Here is an 11,757-nt window from a genome sequence, read left to right as displayed (position 1 = left end):
AATAATCATTCTGGCTGTTGGATTCCACCCTTACAAGAGGGAAAAGTGCAGGTTGCCATTTTGGTAGTCCTAATAAGTGGCTCTGTGATGGTGCCTTACTACTTACCCTTCATAGATTTCCATTTTTCCTGTATAAAATGGGGTTGGCAAGCCCTGCCTTATCTCCTTTTCCAGATAAGGCATGGGTGTTTTTTTTTAAAAGGCCTTGAAGGAGCCCCTAAAGTGTATTACTAATTGGGGTAAATCGTCCCACCCCAAAACCTCCGACCCCAAAACCTCCGACCCAGTGGCCTTCTGCCATCCCACTGTGGTTGTAACATATGGATAGTGATTGCTCCTTCTTGTACTACCCACCTTGCTCAGCCCTGTCCTCATTCTCTTGCATGCTGCCTCTGCCTCCTCTCTTCCTTTGCCACTTCCTCCTTCTCTCACTCCCAGCTCCCACTGAGGCATAAAACCTAGACCACAGGCTACCCGCCTCTGAATTGTTGAGGAGCAAAAGTTACAATGAAGTGTCGTAAAATGAAATCATGAAAAGCCCCTGCATGTATAAGATCTCTTCACTGAATGCTCCACATACTCAGCCACTGATTGATAAGGGGAAGGTGCAGAGCTGGTGAGGAACTGGAGAGGCTTCCATTGTTTTTCACTCTGTAAAGTAGAGCAATGAGATCAGGCCCTTCTGGACTCCTCAACTCCAGTCTTGCTCCCATAAGAGGACCTACCTGCTGGCTCCTGCGTGTACATACTAACCCCAGTCATGCTGGGTACAGACCACATAGGAGTCCCTGGTCCAGAGGAGATAGACTGAGTTGGTGTGCCATATATTCATTCTACACACTGGCCATGGGACAGGTGATCTGTTCAGGATTTGGTGGGCATGCAATGAGATATTGGCCTCAAGGTGTTCATGATCAAGCAAGAGACAGACGCACAACTAGCCATCATCTAGGTGATGCATGCCACTGTGCTCTCATGCCAGCGTGTTCTTGGTGCCCTAGTGGGCCAGAGCAAGGAGGCTGGAGAAGGCTAGGTGTTTCCATGAGAAGTGGAATAGAAAGGACTGGGGGTGTGGGCTTGGGGGAGAGTTTAGAAATGGAAGCAGGGGTGACAAGAGTCTTTAAACATGGAGTCTCAATCTAAGATCCTGGAATGGGGCATGGAGTGAGGTGGGTGCCATGTCCCACTTTGTCTGACAAAGTCACCTCAGTCCCTAACTACTGAACTGATTGTTATAATTTACAGAGCTCCAGCATGGTTACCACTGCCTTCCATTCTTCTAACCTCAGCACAGCCATCAAATCTGAGTGCATCCTTGACTTTCCTCCCAGCAGAAATGGCTAGTTCCCTACTCCACGTGCGTACCCCTTGTCTCAGGTCAGGGTCCCCAAAGCAGACCCTAAGACAAGGATTTGAGGATTTGTGGGTAAGTGGCTTATTATGAAGTGCTTCCAGGGGAAACTAGCAGGGGATTGGTAAAAAGGCCCAGAAGAGAGGGGGGACAGCAAAGTCCTGCAGCACTGAGGATAACTGGCTTGACCCCACCAGGAACTCAGGAAACAGTGTAGATTGCACTAGACCTGGAGTCTGTATCTCTCCAGCAGACTACTCTTAGAATGTAAGTTTCCAGTCACCCTCACTTTCCTAGAGCCTGCAGACGAGGCAGCTCTCGCAACCAGAGGGCTGGGACTACAAGACCAGCAAAAGCTAGTTTGCATGAACATGGCACAGGGGTCCAAAGGAATATGAACAGGCAATGACAGCATCTGTCTCATTCTATGCCCACTCTGTCAGCACCTGTCATAGTTTATTACACACACTTGATCGCATATCTGTCTTCCCACTGAGGGTAACTGACATATGGCACATTCCTAACAAGATTTGGTGAATGAATGCATGAATGAAAGGAAAGAGATAGGATGACTGCCCATTTTCAGCTGAAGAAACTCAGAGAGGTGAGTAACTTACCCAGGATCCCACAGGGAATGAACAGCACAGCCAGGATCCCCATCAACCTCCTTGACTTTTTGTCCTTTGCCCTTGGTGGAGCAATGCTTCCCTCCCTTAGCCCTTTCTTAGAGCACCCCAAATAACCCCTGACTCAACTGGGCAATGACTTCCCTTTTGCAGAACTTAGGACTCTAGGACTTTCAAGGAAGCCTGGAGAGATTGAGGGGAGACTATATCAGTGCTTATTTCCTCTTAGCTTCCTGTATAAAGGACAAAGAGAAGTCAGGATGTTCTGCAAAGAACCAGGCCCGTTGTCCCCAGCCCTTCTCCTCTTGCATTCCAGCTTCGAGCACTGAGCTGCCTCCTCTGCTATAAAGGACATGGAATGCCTCATGACTGTTGTAGCTGGCCTCCTGCTCCTGACCCTGTGTGCCCACTGCATTGCACCTGCAGGTAAGACCTCTAGCTCCAGCTTGGGCAGGATGGCCATCCTGAGGCCATGGCTAGGATGGCATAGTGGAGGGTGGAAGACCAACAAGCCTGGAGTTAGTTGAAGGGGAACACTGCAGCCCAGTGACTGGACTGGAGGTATTTAGTGCAGGGGACAGCCTTCATCTCCAAAGCCCAGACCCTAGGGCAGGCTGAGAAAGGACATGGCTCTTCTCTCTTTCCATCTTTTAGGCTCTGCGGTCATCTCCTCTTCCTGTTGCTTGTCTTTCATTTCCAAGAAAATTCCTGAGAGCCGAGTGGTAAGCTACCAGCTGTCCAGTGGGAGCATATGCCCCAAGGCAGGAGTGATGTAAGTAGCTAGTACCTCTCTCTGGGCACCTGATGGGAGAGGGGCAGAGAGATGGGAGCCACCAGAGTTACTAAGGAGTGAAGTCAGGAGGACCTGGCTCTGTGATTCTGGTGAGTCGCCTCACCTTTCTGAGCCTCGGCTTCCTCACCCATAAAATTAGGATGAGAATTCAGAGTCAACAACTATTTATTGAGCACCAAATTCCTCGAATCCTTGTTATATGCACCATTCAGGGCATATAACATTATCTTAACTAACCCTCTTGACCATCCTTTGAGTCAAATAGGATCATCCCCATAAAGAGAGGGCAGCTGAGGCTCAGAAAGGTGACCCGCTGAAGGTCACCTAGGACTCCAAATAATTCACAGTTGCCTTTCACACAAGGCAAAGAGGTATGAACTCACTGTGTAAACAGTAGCATGCTGTAGAAATATATTTGTATTATTAGTAATTTTCCCCACTGGTACCAGTCCCAATTCCATAGCCTGGCACCCCCACCTCAGAGCTGGCCTGGAATAAAACATCCCATTGCCCCCTACCAGCCCTGGCATTCTTATCAGCCACATTTCCTTGCAGAATGTGTGCGCTAAAGTTTCTGCCTTTTTTCTTGGGGGTTTTCAATGCATTCGTTTAGTCCTCTCTGTGGGTAGAGATCCAAGTGTTATCTAAAATCAGGACTGGGCCTCCCCCATCTGGTAGAAATGTGACTGACTGAACACGAGCACTGAAACAGAGACATAGACACACAGAGAGAAGATGTCATGTTAGTAACTTTCTAGGAGGCCGGTCAGCAGCTTGTCCTCCATGGGATGCCACACCCACCTCCTTCTAAGGTGCTCCAGACTCCTTGCCAGGTCTCATGGGTGCCTGTCCTTCTTCCCATAGCTTCACCACCAAGAAGGGCCAGAAGTTCTGTGGTAACCCTAAGCAGGACTGGGTCCGGAAGTATGTGAAGAACCTGAATGCCAAACGGAAGAAGACATCCGTGCCAGTGGTCACCAAAGTCTCTCTCCAGTACCCTACTAACATCTCTATCTAACCACTACCTGGTTCCCTGTCCTGAAGTTGCATCTGAGCCTCGGCTCCTTGCCAGGCTTCTTGGGGCCTGGTGAGGTAATGGTGACAAGGGAAAAGCTAATGTTCCTGTTTCTTAGCATAACTTGCAAGGGATATGTCTAGTCAATAAAAAACTCCTGAGGGCTGAGCAACAACTTCAAGCATCTTGGGCCCCTGGCCTTCCCTAAGCTGGGGGAGAAGGTCCAGGAAGGAGGGCAGTGGCAGCCTTTGTCCTCTTCTTGAGCTGGAGCTAGCCCTTCCCTACCTTCCAGGATCCATCAGAGCCTAGGTGCATGAGGCCCAACCTGCAGACACACCTGCTTGCACTTCAGCCTTTAGCTGTCTTCTCTGGGCCCTCTGGTCTTGTGGTGGGACCTACGGGATGTCTGTCTGTCTGTCTGCCTGCCAACAGTTGCGGCTCTCCATCATGTGGGGGATGCTCAGGCTTGTCCTACTCCTAGCACTCTGAGTGAATAAAAAGCAAAAGGCCTCTTTGCGGCATTCACTGATGGTTCCTGTCTTTCTTTGCACGCTTCTCATGGGACATGATTAATAAAGTTTTCAGGAACTCATCGTTTTCTGTAATTAAATGGGCACGGAGAACCAGGTAGTTTAATTCCTTTGTGAAGATATGGCTTCAAGGAGATGTCGCATTTTGTGACATGGCTTGTTCCATGCTGCTTTGGGGACAAAGACCTGCTCTGACTTGAAAGCTGGTCTTTCCCATATTTTAGTGAGGGGAAGATAGGTGGGGGCTGAAGCGGGAGAAAGAACCCAGCTTTTTATTCCTGTGCATAAGATACTGTGTGATTTGTCTGTCAAGAGTGTGGACACACTTGCTGTTCTCAAGTAACGATCCAAGTAAAGTGTGATTTCTCCTTTGAAGGTGGTTGTGTCCTGCCTGTTCTTGTCTGTGAATGGAGTGTGTCTGGCAGAGAACATCCTGAGTTGCCCAGCTGAGGCTGGGAGGGGATGAAGGCAGCCTGAGCCCAGGGAAACGCAGGAGTGGTCTTGATCAGTTCTTGGGAGTCCTGTTATGAACTTTAAAAAACACACATGCCCAGCTAAATTCAATTAAATTTTTAAAAGATATCAACGGAACACATTATTGCACAAGGAGCTGTTACAGGCATAAGGAGGCTATAAAACGATAAAAGATAGTCTCTGGCTTCAAAGAATTAGGGAGAAAATAACATACTTACAAATCAAGAGCAGTGTGGATTTAGTACTCTATTTAATGTGTTATAAGCTGCATGACCTTGAAATATGTCACTTAAGCCCTCTGAGCCTCAGTTTCCTTCATCTGTGAAATGAGACTAATGAGATCTTTTAACTTTGTTAGCACTTTCTTCAGAAGCAGACTCTGAAACAAAGCTTTGAGTGCTAATATTATGTCTGAGAAGTACAGAGAATAACACCAGGAAGATGGGGAGGTGATAGAAGGCAAGGAAGGCAACCAACGAGCGTGTTAGCAGAGGGAAATTAGAGCTCAATCCACTGGGAAGTGATGTGAGACCGCAACCTAAGAATTACAAATTGGATCTATCAGTTACTGCCTCATGTAGGGAGGGGCAGTCTTTCCACGGGCTAGGGTAGAGCAACCTTCCACTGTTGAAAACAAGCCTTCAGGTGCAGAGAATCTGAAGAGCACACAAAGGGCCTAGCAGCAGACATTCAATATACAGCAGTTAAAGTTCTTTTAACTTCAATATGAAGCACAATACAGTAGCGCTAAACAATGAAAAATGTGATGGGGGCTTCAGAAATCTTTAGCACAGACTTGGCATCGGAACGGTGACTGAGGTTTCACCCTGGAAAGAAGGCAGTATTTCTAAGAACAGAAGAGAACTAGAGCGTTCAGGGATGAGAAACAATGGCTAGACCGCAGATGACAACAAAACTCTGACCTACAACCTCTAAAGCAACTAGCCCAGAACTATCTATCAAGCTTGGTCAGTGACTGCCAGTTTCCTTTATTCTCCTTTTTCCAGCTCAAGACCAACTAGAGAAAGACAAATATACTCCCAAAGCAATCATATATGATGTTCGCTTCTAGTTAACTCACCTCCAGCTTCCTGAGGCCAACCACCTCCAATAAAAGCACATCTGTGCCCTCCCTTTCATCCATTCTGAAGCTCTCCCACCCCACCTGCCTTAGTCTCTGCCAAAAGCAAGTGATGGTGGCTTACTGCAGCAAGCTCTGAATGAATAACATGTTTGTTCTCATCTGGGTGGTCTTCATTTATTTCCATAGAGAAGTCATATAGTCTGATATGGCTGCAGCTGGTGCCATGGCGAGGACTGAAGCAGGTAGAGCGGGGAGGGCCTCTGAGAGTGCGGAGAAGCTGGCACTCTGCTCTACTGCTGACGGGAGTCTCCACCGGGTCAGCCTCTTTGGAGAATGGTCTGGTAGCATATGTTAAAAGGTTAACCGCACCGACCTAGCAACTCCACATCCAGGAATGGTTCCTATGTTGTAGCCACCAGCCCCGCAAAGACACACGGACCACTAGAACTCAGTGAGTTATAGGAAACATGCTCTTTATTCAGCCAGCTGGGTCGGCCAGGGGTACGCAGACCCCCAAATTAAGCAGCCCCAAAATGTAGAGCTACAGGGTTTTCAAGCCCTAATTTCCATTCCTCATTCTGTCTTAAACACAAAGGTCTATTTTTCTCCTTTTCACTTCCTGTCAACCCATGAGTCGATTGTGCAAACGAGGGTATAGAAGCAGAAAGCTTATTGTTAGAATGTTATGTTTCCATGGGTGAGAGCCTATGTTCCCATGGATTATAGCCTATGTTCCCATGGGCGATAGCCAAGCAGTAATTTTTCAGCCAGCACACCTACACATCTGCACAAAGGTGCACGCATGTACAAGAATGTTTACTGCAACATTTCTATAGCTGTAGAAAACTGGCAACAACCTGATTGTCCATTTATAAGGGACTTGGCCAAGATATATTTTTAATTGAGAAAAAGCAGGGTACATAAGGGCATATATTGTACAATCCTATTCATGCGAAAAATAAGATATACACATGATTAGCAACTTGATGGACACGCAAACTATCTAGAGTGGTTGCCTATGGCAAGTCAGACTGGGATTGAGGAGACATAGCTTTATTAGTGTTTCCTTGTGGTGTTTGAACTTTTTATTATGTGCATTTATCCCTTTTATAATAAAAACAAGTATACAAAAGGCATCAAAGCACTGTCCAAGACCCTCTCCCTAGGCTGTACCACTATAGTGTGAAAAGCTCTGTTGTAAGCACACAGCAGATGTATCAAAAGGTACAATTGTAACCCAAGGGCGGAAAAGAGAGGAATAGAGCATAGGTGAGTCCTTGAGCCCAAGGGATGGGAGAAGGAATGAAAGAGTAACACAAAGAACAGCAGCTTTCAAACCTGGCTGGGCTTCAGCTGTGGATCTTTAAACTTCTGATTCCTAGGCTCCACCCCACACATAATGACTTAGACTCTGCTTGGATGGGCCCCACAAATATGCATCCTTAGAAAAGTTGCCCAAATTGGGGTAGCCATTATGAAAAACAGTGTGGAGTTTCCTCAAAAAATTAAAGAACTACCATTCGATCCAGCAATTCTACTTTTGGGTATTTATCTGAAGGAAATGAAATCATTAACTTGAAAAGACAATCTGCACCTTCATGTTCATTGCAGCATTATTTACAAGAGCCAAGACAGAAAGCAAGCTAAGTGTCCATTATGGATGAATGAATAAAGAAAATGTAGTATATACAAATGCAATGGAATATTATTCAGCCATAAAAAAAGATTGAAATCTTGACATTTGCAACAACATGGATAGACCTTGAGGGCATTACGCTAAATGAAATAAATGGCAAATACTATATGATCTCATGTATATGTGAAATTTAAAGCATGTGCGCACCCATGCGTGTGCACGCACGCACACACACATCCCAAATTCATAGATAAAGAGAAAGATTGGTGCTTGCCAGAGGTGGGGGTAGAGGGGTGGGTAAAATTATTGAAGGTGGTTAGAAGGTACAAACTTTCAGTTGTAAGATGAATAAGTCCTGGAGATGTAGTGTACAACATAGTGACAATACTATAGCTAACAATACTGTATTGTATATTCGAAAGTAGCTAAGAGAGTAGATCTTATCACAAGGAAAAAAATTGTAACTATATGTAGTAATGGATGTTAACTAAACTTATTGTGGTGATCATTTAGTAACATATATATCAAATCATTGTGTTGTATACCTAAAACTAAGACAATGCCATATCTCAATTTTTATAAAGTTGTTCATGTGATTATGATGCCCAGCCTGGGTTGACAGACTTTATCTTTTACACAGATAGACGAGGAGCAGAGAAAGAAGGATCTTGGGCTTCTTCCAGCTGAAGGAAACCATCTGGGAAGCTTGGAGCTGGGTTAAATATCTGACTCAGGACCCGTTACCCTGGGGCAGGAGCAGCTGATGAGCATGAAGAAGGGCCTGGTTGGGACCTTGTAGAGGCCTCACAGTGTCCCCAGCTTCACTTTCCCTTGCCCTATAGCTTAACAATAGATTGTCCCCAGAACTTGGAATGTCCCCTGCCATAGAAAGTTGCCCTGAAACTTATGAGTAATGCCCTTATTCTTATTGATCACAATCCTTCTGGTTCAGCATTCTTTCCAGATTACTCCCATCTTTGTTCCTGGGTCGCTAACACCACCGGAGGACCACATTGCCAGAAGAATGGCTCTGTGAAACATAACAAATTCTCCCCAGAACTGTCATGTAGCCCTTGGAATAATGCCCAGATTTTCCCTTAAGTACCCTAAGTCGGACTGAGAAGGCAAGATAGTTTTTGAAGGTGTTAACCTGCTGCCTTCTCTGATCACCAGCGCTCTGACAGTAAAGGCTTATTCTAAATATCCCAACTCCTGTGTTGGTCTATTGGCTGAGTAGCGTAGGCAGCATGAGCCCAGGACTCGGTTGCCCTCTGGTTTCAAGCAGAGTTCTGGTCTCTGTCATCTCTCTGTCCAGGTGACAGTTGCAGTGACAAGATAAAGTTGGGGACATCATAAAGTCTTATACAATAAGTCCTCATTTAATGATAGGTTCTGCAACCTGAAGTGAAACAATGCATAAAGAAACCAATTTTCCCGTAGGCTAATTGACATAAACAAGAGTTAAAGTTCCAACAGCAACTCATCAATGTTATAAGGAAACACATTATTCAAACCTCTTGTACTTGTTTAAAGCCTTTGAACTTTTCAAAGCTTCATCCCTTTTCTTCCCCTTCTCTCTTATTTCTCCTCTTTCCCCTCCTCCTCTCTGGGTTTTCTTCTCTCCGCCACCAGCCAGCCTTCCTACTAGGTTCAACAAGGCTCTATATTTCTACTCGGAAGACCGTGCTTCTCAATGGGGACGTGAGATGGGAGTCCCTTCAAGGCTGTCTTCCCAGCAGATGAGTTCTTTCAGAGGCAGCTTCTCTGTCTTCTCCCCCATCCCCAATTTCTTCTTGAAAGCAGACCGAAAAGCCAGAGGCTTGTTGGGTGGCAGGGGACCAAGGTGTTTGTTTTGTTGTCAGGACTGCTAAATCCTATTCTAACTCTAGATCATATAACCATGTAAATCTTCACTTCTTTAAAGTGACTTTTTCTCTTATTTTCCTCCCTATTCAAACTAGCCTTGGGCTCACTTGCGTCTTTTTTTCCCCACTTATCTTCATGCATACTGCACAACCACTCCCTTAATCACTAAGCCCTTAAGTCAACATCAGTCTTAAGAACAAAGCCTCAGGCCTGTTTAGTTTCTGTTGAACTAAAGATAACATCTTGCTGCTCCACATCCATGAAGGTAGAAGGACACTACCAGTGTGCTGGCTGGAAAATTACTGCTTGGCTATCGCCCATGGGAACATAAAATGCTAACAATAAGCTTTCTGCTTCTATACCCCCGCTTGCACATCCGACCTGTGGGTTGACAGGTAGTGAATAGGAGAAAAATAGACCTTTGTGTTTAAAACAGAATGAGGAATAGGATTTAGGGTTTAAAAACCCTGTAGCTCTACATTTCGGGGCTGCTTAATTTGGGTCTGCGTACCCCTGGCAGACCCAGCTGGCTGAATAAAGAGTGTGTTTCCTATAACTCACTGATTTCTGGTGGTCTGTGTGTCTTTCGGGCACTGGTGGCTACAACATTTGGAGGCCCCAGCGAGATCTCAGGGAGTGGCCCTGGGATCTAAGACTGGACTGGCCTCCGAAGCTATTGCTGTCCCTATTACGGATTCAAAGGGGTGGCCAACCTGAGACGTTCCAGGGCCCTTGAATGCTGCGATGGGTCAGTACAATTGTCAAGGACGCAACCTTTAAGACATACTCTTTGTTCCTGGTCCCGACGGGAATCTGGAATCTCCGAGGCCTCGGTGTCTGGATAAAAGGTACCTTCCTGTTTCTGTTGACCGGTCAGTGGGGGTCCGTGGAGAGACTGGATGCAGTCATATCTCCCGGACCATGGCCAGGCCGCAGGACGCTGCCTCCTGTGCCTTGTTGTCAGGTTCTGTTTATTGTCTCTGGTCTTGTCTAGGTTGTAGGTGGCGGACTTCTCTGGGTCCACCTACACCCCAGTAATTGTTCTTGTCTGAGTGTCTGTTTTGTGTTTTCTGCGCAAGCGATGGGAGGAAGCCTGAGGTCACAGAAGACACTCTTGGGTTATCTCCTGCGACATTTCAAAGAAGGGTTTGTAGAAGGAGCTGACTATGGCATAAAGTTTTCTCCAGGCAGACTAAGAACATTGTGTGAAGTTGAGTGGCTGTCTTTTGATGTAAACTGGTCTCCGGAGGGTTCTTTTGACAGGAGTTTAGTGGGGAATGTTTGCAAGATTGTCACGGGAGACCCGGGATATCCCGATTAGTTTCCCAACATCAATCAATGGTTAAACTTTGTTCGGACACCCCCTCCTTGGCTCCACTAGTGTGCCCTTTCTCTAGGGGCGTGAGTCTTAGTTGTGGGCCCCCTGAAACATGCAGCAACTGAATCTCTAAGACAGCCCAGTCCCTCAGTCCTCCAATCTCCACCGGAAGACAGTGACCTTCCCCCACCCTATAATCTAGGACAACAGAGGCCCAATAGCACCGCATCACCTCCTCAGACACCGGCAGGTAAGCCCTGTGGACCTCCTGCTCCCGCTCTGGGCGGGGCACCAGCCAATACCACCACCCCAGCCATCTACCCCTTGCAAGAAGCACCACTCCAGAGGCATCACATAGACAGGCTCTTTATGGTTTACATGCCTTTCTTGACTAGTGACCTGTACAACAGGAAGGCACAGAATCTGCCTTTCTCTGAGAAACCCAGGCATTAATGGGACTCTTAGAAAGTGTCTTTCAGACTCACTGCCTCACCAGGGACGATTGCCAACAGCTTTTAATTATTCCCTTGACCTCAGAAGAGCGCAGACTCATTCGGACTAAAACACAAAAGATAGCTGCGGGAGGGAGGAGAGTTGAGGAAGCACAGGAACAGATTGAGGAAGAATTTCCCTCCACCCGCCCAGACTGGAGACACAATTCTCAGGCAGGGAGAAAGGCATTAGATCCGTACCACCAGATTCTAATTGGGGGAATTAGGATGGCTGCTCATCAGCCAACTAACCTTTCTAAGGTAACTGAAGTTATACAGGGACCTCAGGAATCCCCCGGAGTGTTTCTTGAACGAGGCATACCGGGTATACACCCCTATTGATCCTGAGGCCCCTGAAAACCAGCAGGCAATTAATATAGCCTTTGCTACTCAGGCAGCCCCTGATATCCGGTGTAAATTGCAAAAAATTAGAAGGTTTTGCAGGGATGAACCTGTCTCAACTTGTTGAGATAGCCCAGAAGGTGTTCGACAACAGGGAGGCACCAGATGACCCCAAACATATGGCTAAAATCCAAAGCTACTGTCATCGACCTAGCCAATCTGTTGCCAGGG

General features: G+C 46.6%; 1 protein-coding gene across 1 annotated transcript; it reads left to right on the top strand.

Moving 5' to 3' along the window:
- Positions 1–2,330: 2,330 nt before the first annotated feature.
- Positions 2,331–3,788, top strand: CCL24 (C-C motif chemokine ligand 24). The gene is made up of 3 exons (XM_006918662.1): positions 2,331–2,403; positions 2,632–2,749; positions 3,635–3,788. The coding sequence occupies exons 1-3, from the start codon at positions 2,331–2,333 to the stop codon at positions 3,786–3,788; spliced, it is 345 nt and encodes a 114-aa protein (XP_006918724.1).
- Positions 3,789–11,757: the final 7,969 nt, after the last annotated feature.

Source organism: Pteropus alecto, unplaced genomic scaffold, assembly GCF_000325575.1.
Source record: "Pteropus alecto unplaced genomic scaffold, ASM32557v1 scaffold68, whole genome shotgun sequence".
Classification (NCBI taxonomy): domain Eukaryota; kingdom Metazoa; phylum Chordata; class Mammalia; order Chiroptera; family Pteropodidae; genus Pteropus; species Pteropus alecto.
This window is presented reverse-complemented; position numbering and strand designations above follow the sequence as displayed.

What these genes read in the sequence shown, in the direction of transcription:
- CCL24 (XM_006918662.1), top strand. Translation starts at nt 2,331, where the DNA reads ATGGAATGCCTCATGACTGTTGTAGCTGGCCTCCTGCTCCTGACCCTG. An exon ending in CCACTGCATTGCACCTGCAG is followed by an intron (nt 2,404 to 2,631) that starts GTAAGACCTCTA and finishes TCCATCTTTTAG; the next exon opens with GCTCTGCGGTCATCTCCTCT. An exon ending in TGCCCCAAGGCAGGAGTGAT is followed by an intron (nt 2,750 to 3,634) that starts GTAAGTAGCTAG and finishes TTCTTCCCATAG; the next exon opens with CTTCACCACCAAGAAGGGCC.